This window comes from Hydra viridissima, unplaced genomic scaffold (assembly GCF_058129835.1).
Source record: "Hydra viridissima isolate aposymbiotic clone 2 unplaced genomic scaffold, HvirCarnegie_v1 scaffold_7, whole genome shotgun sequence".
NCBI lineage: Eukaryota > Metazoa > Cnidaria > Hydrozoa > Anthoathecata > Hydridae > Hydra > Hydra viridissima.
In genome coordinates, this window is record NW_028324306.1 from 12,768,437 (window position 1) to 12,783,265 (window position 14,829).

Genomic DNA, 14,829 nt, shown 5'->3' on the forward strand with positions numbered 1-14,829 from the left:
AAAAGCCGTTCCTTATTTTTAAGTTGTTGATTTAACAAAATGAAAACAAACAAAAAATTATCTTTTTTCCGTTGGATTGTCGACCCTGCATTTTACAAGTTGGGTCTAAAGGTCTGGACGTAGGCGTCCGTAAAAAAAATTACAGGAGTGTTGGTAAGGGACAAATAATGTAATTAAACAACATATTCAGAGACGTCGGAGTATGAGATGTGGAGGTATGGGGACCGCAATTTGATTGCACATAAAGCAAAGGAGGATTCCCCCTCACCCTCCCGGAATGATTTTTTCACTTAGGGTTGTTTTTTTTATTTTGGAAAATCTTCCAGAATAGTAGAAAAATACAGACAAAGACTTCATGCGCAATATTTTCCTAAAAACAAATCTTTTCAATTAAGATTTATTTGCCCTTAATATTCGTGCCTTCATGAGTTTAGAATTAGAAAGCGAACTAAAATGTTATCACTGTCTAAAACCATTTGTGAAGGAAGTTAAAATAGCGACAATATGGTGTTACCAACTGGTGTTTCTGTTTAAAGTCTTGATAAGAATTTTTTCAGCATTTTTATATGAACTTTTAAAGTAGTATTATAAAAATTCATTATAGAGCGAATAAAGATAAAAATGATAATAGAGAAACTAAATAGACAAATTTTACCTCCCCAACCTTAAAAATTTTTTTGAATCAGTATTTTGCCAAATCTAATACTTGCCAAAATTAAAATTTCTAAATTTCATGACTTGCTGGCTGGAAAAAATTTTTACTTTTCTCTCATGCAGCTTCTTTTTTTTTATTATAAAGCCTAAAAGAAAAAAGCACAACTTTTGTCCACACATCTTCAACTCCTCCACCCACCCCCAACCTCATACACCCCCCCCCCCCACCATCCTGATAAAATTACATTCTTCATGTTCAGCTGGGTCTCCTTCATACGCTTCCTTATCATTTTAGAATAAACTATTATACAAATTCTTTTATTTTACCTAAAAATAATTAAGTTTACAACTCATCAAAATGATCTCATTCAATAGAAATGGCTACTATTAGGAAAACTAATACTAAATATCATCATAAGAGAATTGAGGCACTCTTTTTGATTTCTTTGAAAATATTTAAAAACTAAATTTAGAGTAAACAGAAACAATTCTAAACATTTCAAAATATTTCTCTAAAGTTATAAAAAGAATTGGATAACCATATATGGCTTTTTCAATTTAATATCTGACTGGATAGTAATATATAAAATGAAATGTATAAATTGTATAAACACATTCTCTAATAAGAAAAATATTTTTCCTTTACTTAATACAACATTTGAATTAAACAATTAGCACTAGCACATTTGATAAGTAGATAACTATTAGCATATACATATATGTGCAAAAAACTGAGCATATACATAAACATTCATACATCTAATTTATATTATTAAGCTAACTTTGGGCCTTCAGAAAGCATTAGATTGCTTTTGTTTAACTGTGTTGCAAGTTTTTGCAGCTCCTCAATTTCATGGGAGCTCCTATCATATTTATGTTTAATTAATTTCCGGTAAAAGACAATTGCAAAAATAGCAAATACTATACAGACTGGAGCCATGATAATTGTAGATGCTTTTGCAGCTCCAGCATTTTGTCTATAAAACTTGACCCACATTAATACAGGGATTTCTATCAAGAACAAAAGTGTACCAAGTCCAGTGCTAAATATCCAAGCAACTTCAATGTAACTCTGAAGATTTAGATGTGGAGAATCAGATGGTAATGTTTTGATACAAGCATTTTGTCCTGCATAAGTGTTCCCATGCAATTCATCAATAGTTTCAATATTTGGCAAAATACATACTGATATCATCAGTGCAAAAACATGGACGGATATTAGAATTGTAGTAAGAACACTAAATACAATCCATAACATATCTGGTAATTTGTCATCTTTATCAATAGTGATCTCCACCATAGCAACCTTAATTTTAAAATACATATTCAAGTATAGTAATATATACATACAGGAATATAGTTACATTTATGTACATGCATACATCCATACATATTTACATACACACATGCATGAACATGCACACTCACTCACACACATTCGTACATATGTAACATACAATAAGATATATAGGTTGACATGTATTTTAGGGTGCTTCAAACTAGTAGTCGAATTCAAAAATGAAAAAAATCTTGCTCTATGGCTATGTTCCAATGCACACTAAGACAATCCTTACCAAATAGGGTCACTACGATTTTACAGTTTCTTGTATCTTTAGTGTTGCTGTCCTAAAAAATGTCTAAACAACTTAAAAATTGTACCTGAAAGAGTATGTAATTAGGGCTTTGTTGAGTATTGATTTTCTCCCAAAAAAAACTCTGAAGCACCCTTATTTACAACTTTACCAAAAACCAATATAAATATTAGATATATACTTAAATATATATATATATATATATATATATATATATATATATATATATATATATATATATAATATATATATAATATATATATATAATATATCATACCATAGCGAAGCCAGACATAAGTCCAGAGGTGCGACTTGATGCTTTCAACTTTGCTTTGCTTAAAAGCAATTTTCTCCACGAAATTAACTGATTATCTCCATTTTCTTCAGAGACTTCGTTTACATCTTGAGTAATGAAAGGATAACTTATATTTTCATTATTCATTTTAAAAGGTAATACAAGCTTGACATGGCCTTGCTTGATAGTAATTTAGTTAGCATATGAGGCTATGAAAGTAAATATCTACCGATTTAATTTTAACTGCGGTTATATACTTGCAGTAAATCTTCAGTTTGATAATTAAAAAAATATAAAAGGCAAATGTTTTTTACTTTAAATATTATGTCAAATTACGGGAGTGGCAGAAATTCAGAAAACTAGTCATTCTACAAATTTAAAACTTGAAATAATTAAATCAATATAAAAAAGAACAGTTAGATATTATTACGTTCCGGGGGTTTAAAAGAAAAAAAAAATAAAAGTATAGACTAATAAGCAAAAAGAGACGAAGTTTAAGGAAAGCTTCGTTTTTCCGTAACGCTGAACTACCTGAGTAAAATAAATTCTGGAGATGCACACTAAGGTGCATCTACTTTCAAAAATTAAATCAAATCTAAGATCATGTGAATGTTGACCTCAGAAAAAAAAGAAAAAAAAAATTTATTTACCGTAGTGTGACCTAACAAAGTCCTAATTTAAGAAATGACAAATTTCGTATATATAAAAGAAGCATTTGGGGAAAATAACTTAATTATCTTAACTAGATATCTAGTTTGTTAAAATAACTAAATTTTTTTCTCTAAATGTTTATTTTATGTATACAAAATTTTTCATTTTTTAAATTAGGACTTTCTCAAAGCATAGGATTTTGTTAGGTCACACCACTGTACGTGGAATTCACCGTTTTTTAAAAGACACAAATGCAAGAAAGCTCATTTCAAAAAACTTCTTCCTATTTACATATGATTTAAACAATATTAGTGTCTATAGAAAAATATAGGGAGTGACGGACCAGACTATTGTTTAACAGAGTAAGTAGACCACCATTAGTTTAACATTGATTGCTTGGTAACGTCTTGAAAGGGTGAAATAAACAATTGTTTTGGAAAAGATGTCTGTTTACGTTCTTAAAAAAGCGAGCATTTTCTCTTATATTTTTATAACTAAATTTGAGCTTTAGACATGTCTGTCACGGATACCACAAATAATTTAGATCAAACTATTGGTTCATTGCATGAACCTCTTTTGCATGAACCTCTTTTGCATGAACCTCTTTTGCTTGAACCTCTTTTGCATGAACCTCTTTTGTATGAACCTTTTTTTTGCATGAACCTTTTTGGATGTGCGAACGTTTGAGCTCAAAAACTTTACTAAAACTAGAATCATCATCGTTCCAAATATTTTTAAGCCTGGAAAAAATGCAAACTGAGAAAATAAGTAAAATGTTAATCATTTTCTAAAACTAGTCATCCTAAGATGTTACTTTTTAAAGCTTTCGAATCTTGTACTTAACAAAATCCATTTTAAAAGGTACTTTGGTAAAAAAAAAAAACCATACAGCATGTACATTACTTATAAACTTATTATTTATAAACTTATTATTTACCAACTTACTATTTGTAAACTTCCTATTTATAAACTTATTATTTATAAACTTATTATTCATAAACTTACATAGGTAAACATTTACATACTTACAAAAAAAATCCTTTTTTTCCAAAAAGAAAGAGAACACAATATTCCCAAACAAAATAGGTTAATGTCACAAGGACAACCTGATAGTAACTGCATTAATTTTTCTTTCTCCGTCTATTTTTCCTTTTCTTTCTCTTTTTAAACTTTAATAAAAGAGTTTTAGCTCTCTTCTGCGCATGCCCCACGCGTTCTCTCTTTACACCTACTCTTTTTTTATTTAAAACAAATTTTTATTCTTAAAGCATGAAAAAACCAAAATTAAAAAAAAATCACATTATTGCAATTTTAAAGGGGATGAACCCCCTAAAGACTATTTTGAAAAGATCTATCAAATTGTATAAAAATCAAATTGTATATTTATTTCTATTTATCTCACGAGCTATACCATATATACAATAAAAATCATCAATACTTGTTTATGAGTCATGAAAACTAACAACGTGAGCTGTATTTACCGAAATAAAGTTAAAAAACGAGACAAAACGAGGATTATGTTCTTTTATTTAACAACATTCATTTCAAAAAAACTGGTTGAATGAGGTTTTTAAAATATCAAATAAGTTTAATAAAAGATATAAACGACTTGTATAATTTCAAACAACATATAAAATATATTGCATTGGTATCTAGAACCTAATTGGTCAAATACATTTTTCTAACAAACTTTTTACAACTCACTCGAATTCAAATGCTATAATGCTGGACTTAATCATTGAACTTAAGGAGCCACTTCAAGTCTTGAGAGATGTTGTAAATGTACATTTCTTAGATATTTCCAAGAAACTCATCATCTATTGCCCATTCCACAAAAGCCAAAAATAGCTTTTTTGAGTTATTGCCTCAGAAAAAAATAGGCAAACATTGATAATATACTTGTGAAACCAATCAAAGGTGTTTCAATAAAAAAAATAAAGTGCTGTAAAAATAACTGGATGCCAACATTGGCACAAACTTTTGAACAGCTATGAGTTGAACTTAATCAAAGAAGCATCTAGTAAACACTACTATATGACACACTTATGACATACATTCTACAAAAGTTAACTTAAGAAATTTGAACTATAGATAAAACCTACAATCAATTAGCGCAAATTGATCCACAGATGAATTCCTAAGAAATCAACCATTATTTTCATTAAATGAAGAAGTGTTAGATAATTGTAATGAGTATTACAACATTGTTTGTGAGAATTATATCAAATCCAAGAAAAACCATGGATTGCTTCGTGTCCAAAACCACCAATAGAAAAAGAGCCTATAACTTTTTGGAGATTATTGGAACAAAGGTGATGTTTGGAATGGGGTTGACAATATATATATATATATATATATATATATATATATATATATATATATATATATATATATATATATATATATATATATATATATATATATATACATATATACAATATATACATTTCTTAAGGGAAAACCTCAATGAATGGGACAGTTTTTGCAAAATGCTTTTTAAACGTAGATAAAATTGTTTAATATATATATTTAATTATGTTTGATAACCACCGACTCTTGCTCAATGATATGGTAAAACAAAAAAACTGGATTTGCATTTGGCTATTGGAAAAAAGAGAACTTTATTGGAGCATGACATTTGTCCCACTCATTAAGTATGTCTCATTGAATGGGGCAAACATAAAAGAATTAAAAAATAAACGTATTTAATTCAATCATTTTTCAAATAAGTTTATTAATTGTAAATGTAGTTAAATATATAGATACATACATAAAGACCACACAAAAAATATTTTTAACTTTAAACGTTTTAGTTCTAATTAAATTTCAATCAAAGCAGAACTTTCTCATTTTAGAATATTATATTTAGTTATTTTTATTTAAGTAAAATATTGCAGTATAAAAGTGTGTAAATAATATCCATTACCCATGGGGATAAAAGTAAGGGACTGCAGCATTCCTCTGCTAAGCTGTAAATAATACTTTGTTAAATTCATTCAATAGGTAGTATTTTATCCCATTCAATATGCGCATCAGTTTATCCAAAAATGATTAGTCACACCAAAAACACCATTAATTAAGCTTGAATGTTTTACTTCACTGTAGTACTAGAGATTGCTATCTATTTAAGCATGGAATTTTATTTTCCGTAACTTCAAAAATTGCTGCAAAGTCAGAAAAAAAGTCATTTTTAAAAATTACTTTTTACATTCGTAAACACAATAACATCCATTGTCATTACGGTCATAGAGCAATAGGATGGATGAGTCGGTCAGTTGAGTTCTTGTTTTTATCACTCTTTGTTACAGGAATTTGAATATCCTTACATCGATGCTTCTATAAGAATCTGAGTTTGTCCCATTCAATAATCGTCCCATTTATTAAGGTTCTCCCCTATATATATATATATATATATATATATATATATATATATATATATATATATATATATATATATATATATATATATAGACTCCAAGAGTGACTAGCAAGCTCTACTGTTTTAATTAGTTGCATATTACATATACAAGGTAATTAATTACATAAACAAGAAAAGAGTAAATATGCAAAAAGAAAATTTATTGTTCATAATTTAGATGATATATGGGCTGCTGATCTTGTTAATATGTAAGCATTTTCCAAAGTTAACAAAGATATAAAGTATCTACAAGCAGTCATTGATTTTTTCTCCAAATAAGATTTGGTTGATTCCTCTAATAAGTAAAATTGGTGAAACGGTATCAAAAGCATTTAAATATTTATTCAGTGAAAGAAAGCCAGGCAAAATTTTGATTTTAAAGGACATAACTTTACAATAGATGTACAAAGCATAATTGAGATATACTCAACCGAAAATGAAGAATAATCTTATAGTAGAAAGATGGAGTCGTACAATAAAAAAAAGCGTGGAAATACTTTACCGCTAATTTAGATCATGTATATTTAAACGTTTTGGATGACCTAGTCAAAGAATTTAATAATGCTATTCATTCTTCGATTAAAATAAATCCTGTTAAAGCTATCTTAAAGACGAATGAAAATATAGCGTGGAAAAACTTATATCCAGAAAATTTTATAGTAGCAGTATTGAAACTAAAACCAAAGTTTTCAGTTGGTGATAGAGTAAGAATAAGCAAGAAAAAGTCTGTCATCGGAAAGGGTCACACAACCAGATGGACTGAAGAAGTAAGGCAAAAACCAAAACAAGGTGTATTTAGGATTGAAAATATATTGAGAAAAATAAAAACAAAGTCTTTAGTAATATGGGTTAATTATTCAGATTCATTTAACTCATGGAAAAATGATAAATACTTGTTCAATATTCCACGTTAATTACTGACATGTTATTTAGTAAAAAATCATATACCCACCTTGCGAATACAATCTGAAAGATTTAATCATGTGTTGATGGTTGTTAATGGTTGCGATAGAGAAATTTGAATCTTTAGTTGCAATTAAAATAAATGGATAAAATCTTACCATAATTTTATGGTTGCTTTCATGATTAAATTTGATCAATAGATTTTTTTAAATTTTTTTATTTCTAAACTGACTATGTGTTGATGGTAGCTTCTATGGTTGAAATTGATAAATACATATTTTTCCTTTTTAACCACTATTTTAACCATATGTTGATCGTTGAGCATGTGGTTGAAATTATATAAATCATTTAATCACCATTCAAAAATTTTAACCAATAATTTGACCATGTGTTAATGATTGGTCATATGGTCAAAAATGGTCTTACAGCTAAAATTTTCAAAATTTGATTATTGAAAAAAAATGAGATCATAAATTCGTTTGCCGTTTCAAACTTAACAGGGAGAACTTGCGCTGTAACTTTACACTTAAAGTTAGTGACTCATATTATTAGAGCTTTGATTAAATTTAAATTTTATTTAAACCCTAAAATACAAAACGAGACTAAAGTAATTGTACGAACAGACGCATGCAAACACCGTATACAACTTATGTACAAATGAACTCTCACAAACGTGTATGAGCTTTTTATACTTTCGTTGGCTCTTGTTTTAGCAGAAAATTTTTTCATCAATTTTGTTTCACTCTAACAATAAAAACTTATAATGAAAAAAAAAGTATAATGATTACATGAACGTTATGAAAATTTTACACACATTACTTGTATGATAAATAAAACAACCCTGAGAAGAAATTTGTAGGAATCCTATGAAAAACGGTCTTTACATATATTATAACTAGATTGATATTGATATACTAAATTGATACTATGAGCATTACTAATGATTGATAATTCTTGTGATGCAAGTGATATTCATAAATTACACTCTAATAAACATCAGTAAAATCATAATATATTCCGTCTTCGTTTAATCGAGCAGATTTTGACACGGGCGAGAAATACGAAGATTTAGCTAGAACTAAAGTAGTCATTCAGAAGAAAGACTTAACCCACATTGAAGTTTCAATTTTAAAACTAATATTGACATAAGCTAAAAATATGAGAAGTAGGCTAGAATTACGTCGAACATTCAGCAAAAAGCGTAAATTACTTAGAAATATTAATTTTAAATGGAACAATCATACAGGCTAGATCTGAGTATTAGACTAGAATTGAACTAAAATATAGGTTTCTCATTTCTATTATTAGTAGTGAAATACTATTATAATCATCATCCTCATTATTAATATTATTACTATCATTATCATCATCATCATCATCATCATCATCATCATCATCATCATCATCATCATCATCATCATCATCATCATCATCATCATCATCATCATCATCATCATCATCATCATCATCATCATCATCATCTTCATCATCATTACTATTATTATTACTATTATCATATTATATTAATATAAATATTACTATATAAATATTCTAACTTTTTTTCGAATTTTTATTCGAACTTTTATTCGAATGATTATCTAAATTATTATTTAAGAATATTAGGAAATTTTAATTTTGTTTTTATTTTACCTCAATTGACCCTGTTGGTTTTCCTATTTACAAAATGCCGTGATTTTAATCAAGTATACTTGAACTTTTTTCTGCAGACGATGTCCATATTTAGGAATGGTAAGAACTTCTCGATTTTTGTGTAATGTTATCAAACAGCTAAAAAATTCTTCCACTCAAATTCTTTTACTTTTAAAATATTCATACTCTTCAAGTTTGAGCACGTGCTCATTTTAGCTTAAAAGTGGGCATTAATGGTATATTAATGGCCATATCACTATAGTCTATTCAAACACTACGGAGACACAATTGTTGTAAAGTGGACGTCAATAAATGTCAAAGAAAAAAAGCATTTGTCAGAATTAGCCGCAAGTTATGCCTTCCGGACTGTATACCGTACTGGAACTCAGAAGTCAGAATCAAAAAAATCTAAAGACATCCGAAGATCAGAAAAAAGATCAGAAAAAAGATCAGAAAAAAGATCAGAAAAAAGATCAGAAAAAAGATCAGAAAAAAGATCAGAAAAATCTAAAGATCATCCGAAAATCAGAATTATTAGGGAAAGTCTATTCAAGACTTAGCTGGACCCCCAGCCAAGAAGAGAACTTCAGCATCATCAACTATCATCATCAAGTTCATTCATATTTTATAATAACTTTATACATGAAGATGTTACAGTGAAAAATGATTAAAATCATTTCAAAAAAGTCTCAATGTAATAATCAATATTTTTTTATTGTTATTTTTTTTTTCACTAAATGTCATGCAATTTGAAGTTAAAATCTCTTAAAAAACTACACTTCTTTTTCTATTATTTCCGTATAAAACTCCGAGACGCAAAGAATGTTTTCAAACTTCGATGAAAAACCTTCCCAACTTATAAAAATATTTCGGACTTCGAAAAAACTTTATGCGCTTCGAAAAAATTTAAGTCTGTTTCGTGTTTCGAAAAAACGTTCAACGGAGTTGAGCGAACTTATTGTTCGCGTTTAGTCAAAATGGTTTCCGAAGCCTCTAAAAAAAGTTGTCAATCATTTTAGTTGTTGAATATCTAGACATTAATTTTTGCACCCAAAAAGTTGTTTCATTTGAACAGATGTTGACTAAAATCTTATTGAAAGTCTTTATTTAATAGTATATATACATATACATATATAATGTTTAATACATGTATAATAAGCTGATGAGGTTAATTGAAAAAATTGGTTTTTTAACTGCTTGTTTAAATAATTTCTTTTTAATTCAAGATTCAATCTTCTCCATTGTTCCAGTCAGAGTTTGGAACTTGTATTTACTTTTTGCTTCGTCTTTCCTTATCCATTCAATAACTCCGTAGAATGAAACACCTAATATCAACATTGCAATGAGTATGTAAAGCTTAGCATTAATACACAAAGCGTTTCCGTATCCAAACGAAATAACAAAGCCGAGAGACTCCCATAGACGATAATTTGAAAAAGCTGCTTCTTGATTAGTTGGAAATAGCAGACCGTAGAATGCTGAAAAATATGATAAAATTTATATATTTAAAAACAAAACACAAGTATGTTTTTAATTAAAAGTTTTAAATAAACAAAAAAATTAAAATAACAATGGCATAATAGAACTTTATCACCACTCGCTTTTTTTTTTTAATTTGAACCTGCGTGATTTTGAAATGGGAAACTGGGAACTTATGTTCTAGATTAAAAGATCTAAAAAATCTAAATTATGAAAATACGTCACCGTTAACTTGAGTTTGCCAGACAGCATCAGCAAATCCCCATAATCCTGCACCAATGTAGTAAACGTATATAGTATTTTCGGTTGGCTCCCATATCAAAAACGTTGCTAACAAACCAAAATTAATCAATGCGGCAGCCGACATCATAAGAGGTCTTCCCGTCCATTTAACAATACTGCTGAGAAGCAAAGAAAAAATGGCATCCACAGCTCCGAAGCAAATCATAATTACCCCAACTTTCTCAATACCCAATGAGCACGTGATAAAAGCCTTGATAACGGATAAACATGATAACAAAATATGGCAACTTCTTGTTATCATGTTTATATGATATGATAAACATAAAAACAAGAAATTATAAAAGAACAAAAAAATGTGCTAGCTTATCTTTTCACGAAACTTATTTTTCAGAGTATTTTTAAAAGTAATTTATGTAATTATTATTTTTTTATATTTAGTGTGTTTTTACTATGGATGAAAAGGTAACTGCGTGTTGCACTTATTTTTTACTTTTTTTTAAACTTTATGTTGAAAGTATTTGTTAAATTAATAGTTATTTTTGTTATAAAGTTTTCTTCTACGTGTTATTTTTTCTTTCTAAAGCTTTCTCTTGAAGTGTGGCTTACCTTGGTGAAGTCCCCGAAAACAAAACCTTGTTCAAGTCCGCTGAACAATGTCAAAGGTATTAATAACTGCATTTTTTTGTTCTTTAAATGCTTCAGTGTGGCTATGAACAAGTCGCATACTCCTCTCTTTTGATTGCCTCGAACGATTTTAATTTTGTCCAAGAAAACGAATACAACAAGAATCGCTAATAAGCCGAAGCCCAAGTATATACTCATAAGTGTGGTAACTATTGATTTGCTCGTTTCTTGCTGAGACGAAATGGATGTAGAAGGACAGTAGTTTCTACCACATATTTTCCCAACATTTGTTCCATTCAAATTAAACTTACCGCCTTAAAACAAAACATTTGATGTTATAATGGTGAGAAAAACCTAACTCAGTGAGCCAGGCAATATTTACAGATGTAGAGTGCAAAGCACACCACTCAGATCAATCACCCTACTTTTGTTGGGTAATTAGCCTGAGTTTTGTGTGTTGTATTATCCCCGAACTTTTCTGGTCCTTTTATTATTGATACCTGCTTGTGGAAACAGCAATCGTCTTCTAAACGTTTTTTCTTTAAATTACTGAGAGTATTGCTAAGAGTTACTGTTAAACGTTTTGTTCGTTAAAAACGGAAGTAAAAGTTTGAGCTTCCTACCTGATGGTTTTAGAATCAAAGAAGATATAAGATTTCCCCATATCTGTCCACTTTGAAAAACGAGGAAAAAAATTCCGAAGAATTTTGTAACCATATTATCCTCTGATACTTTCATGTGTTTTCCATATCTGATTCCAGAAGAGGTTACGTATGAGCATTTAGCAGACCATAGCGGGGCTCCAGAAAAACCTGTTTGTATGAAAAATATTTGTTATAAAACAAAGGTCACGTAAAGCTCGGGAAGCACCAGCGTTTTAAGTAATAAGTTTAGAACAAGTTTTCATATTAAGGTTTTTGGTTAATAAGGTTTGAACCCAACTCATGGAACCCTAACATAAGGGTTCATTTAGAAAAGAGCCCTCATATTAGTGCACATATTGCTAACAAAGAATAAAAATATAAATTAAACGAATATTTTTATGAAAAGTCTACCTAACAATACAGATGCAGGAACCACCGTCCAATATCTTGGATAAAACATAGATATTGTATATGATACGTAACCAAACATTGAAAGTACCAAAGTGTATTTGCAACCAAGTTTTCCAATAACTAACGGGGGAACAAACATACAGGATATGAGAAGTGAAGCATAAATTGCTATCAATGAAACAAACCCAAGGTTCTCATCTTTGTGTATGCTACTTTGGAGATTCTGCAACGCTTGAAATGCCGTAAATAGAAAAAGAAATCCGAGGCTAACAACTGCAAGATTTTTGTAGGTCTTTACACGCAAATTTGAATTTTCTTCTTTTAAGTCGTCTTGCTTCTCTGAATCAGTCGTCATTTTAAATATTCTAAGGCAATTTTTTAGTTATGTTTACATGTATATATATATATATATATATATATATATATATATATATATATATATATATATATATATATATATATATATATATATATATATATATATACGTATAAATCTTTAAATACGTATAAATAAATATACCCATTTATGTGTATACATTTTTATAAAAAGATCTATTTCTGTATATCATCATTATCACCATCATTATCATCATCATCATCATCATCATCATCATCATCATCATCATCATCATCATCATCATCATCATCATCATCATCATCATCATCATCATCATCATCGTCATCATCATCATTACCATTTTTATTGCCATTCACTAAAACAGCGACTGACATTGCACTATGCAAAAATAGAGAAATCCTTATTTTATTTTGAATGAATTTAATATAAAAACGTTCATGAGGCTTTTACAAATAAAATGATTCCTCCAACACTCCTCCATAAGAACAAAAAAAGTGGCTTAAGGTTTGTAATCAAGTGTCTTTTCACATGAAATAACAAAGAAGTTGTAAATCTCTTGAAACATTCACACTTTCTCTTCACACAAAATTAATTAAAAAAGCTTCTAAAAACCGAAAAATTAAAATTTGTTAGTTTTTTGCGGTTAAATATTAAAGAATCTGGAATAGACAAAAACTTTACCCAGCTAGATTATCGTTTTAAGAACAAGGAACTCGACTCAGATAGTTTGAATTGGATTTCTAAACGTCATTAGAACAATAGGATCATTCAATTAAACTTGCAAAACATGTAAACATAAAGAGATGTTTAGAAATCACAAGACATTTTTCTTTTTATGGTGGTCAATAAATATACTGCTTGATAAATTAGGAGGTTTTTATCCATGCCGTGACGATGTACATTTATAGAATGTTTTTGTTTGTTTGTTTTTGTTTGTTTGTTTTTTTTTAACTCTTGTCTTACGTCACGTGGTATGCTTCATTATTTTTAAACCTAAATGTTACAAAAAAATGTCGGGCATTTAAAGTTCAGTAAAAAAAATGCTGTTAAAGGAAAGGACGACTGGTTAATAGTAAAACGTTTTAATTTACTACTTCAAATCTTTTGATATGATGAGATGAAACACCAACAAAAATCTTTTGCAATTGAAACTGAAATCAAAAGTTAAAAAAAAAAAATCAAATAAAAAATCTATTTACGTTAGGGTGGGAAAGTTTATACCGAAATCGTGAAAAACATTTTTGGGAAAATTTTCCTTTTCTTTTTACCTGAGAATTTTTCTCTTTCGCTTCGATCGAATTTTTCTCTTTCGCTTCGATCGGAATCCTATATATCTTTTGTTTCAATCTGTTATAAAGGTTTTAAAGCAGTTGAAAGATCTCCAGATACTTTTTACTTCAACGACAAATATTATTGAAGAAAATAATTTGTTTTTAATCTTGTTTAAACACTCGTGTGACCCTCTGAGCGAGAACTTTGAGTGAACAAAAGGGTAGGTAATTTTTAAATGAATTTCTCAGCAAACATTTCACAAAGATATAATCAAAAAAAGCAAAATCAATAAGCAAACATTGACTGAAGTTCAATGAAGTCTTTTTTAAATAAAATTTAAAAAACTAATAAACATCAGTCGACTTTTTAATTCCTTAAGCTTATTTTATATCTCCACGTTATTTTTTATCTCCACGTGAAGTTCAGATTTTGATAATTTAAAAAAATGAGATTGATACAAAACTATTTTGCCGTTTCAAATTTAAGAGGGTAAACTAGAACAATAGCTTTACACTTGAGGTTTGTGATTCATTTGGTTTATGGCTTTGAATTAAATTTAAGTTTCATTTAAACCCAACAAAATAAAAGTAAAAATTACTTTTAAGTAATAAAGAAAATTTAAAAAAAAAATTTTT

General features: G+C 28.6%; 2 protein-coding genes across 5 annotated transcripts; both read right to left on the reverse strand.

Moving 5' to 3' along the window:
• Positions 1-961: 961 nt before the first annotated feature.
• Positions 962-2,913, reverse strand: LOC145184675 (calcium release-activated calcium channel protein 1-like). Of its 3 annotated transcripts, none has more exons than XM_090093841.1 (3): positions 2,771-2,894; positions 2,524-2,648; positions 1,276-1,960 (listed from the first exon to the last, which is right to left on the reverse strand). In XM_090093841.1, the coding sequence occupies exons 2-3, from the start codon at positions 2,539-2,541 to the stop codon at positions 1,427-1,429; spliced, it is 552 nt and encodes a 183-aa protein (XP_089949967.1). In that variant the 5' UTR covers positions 2,542-2,648; positions 2,771-2,894; the 3' UTR covers positions 1,276-1,426. The 3 variants fall into 3 exon arrangements, with proteins under 3 accessions (XP_079916542.2, XP_089949967.1, XP_089949968.1); XM_090093842.1 differs by adding an exon at positions 2,229-2,280 and having other exon boundaries at positions 1,548-1,960; positions 2,524-2,847; XM_080060416.2 differs by having other exon boundaries at positions 962-1,960; positions 2,524-2,913.
• A 7,326-nt stretch (positions 2,914-10,239) lies between these two features.
• Positions 10,240-14,305, reverse strand: LOC145184507 (N-acetylglucosamine transporter UNC93A-like). Of its 2 annotated transcripts, none has more exons than XM_090093826.1 (6): positions 14,191-14,305; positions 12,565-12,929; positions 12,133-12,321; positions 11,492-11,823; positions 10,868-11,135; positions 10,240-10,641 (listed from the first exon to the last, which is right to left on the reverse strand). In XM_090093826.1, exons 2-6 carry the CDS (start codon positions 12,917-12,919, stop codon positions 10,385-10,387), a joined length of 1,401 nt encoding a protein of 466 aa, XP_089949952.1. In that variant the 5' UTR covers positions 12,920-12,929; positions 14,191-14,305; the 3' UTR covers positions 10,240-10,384. The 2 variants fall into 2 exon arrangements, with proteins under 2 accessions (XP_089949952.1, XP_089949954.1); XM_090093828.1 differs by lacking the exon at positions 14,191-14,305 and adding an exon at positions 13,604-13,740.
• Positions 14,306-14,829: the final 524 nt, after the last annotated feature.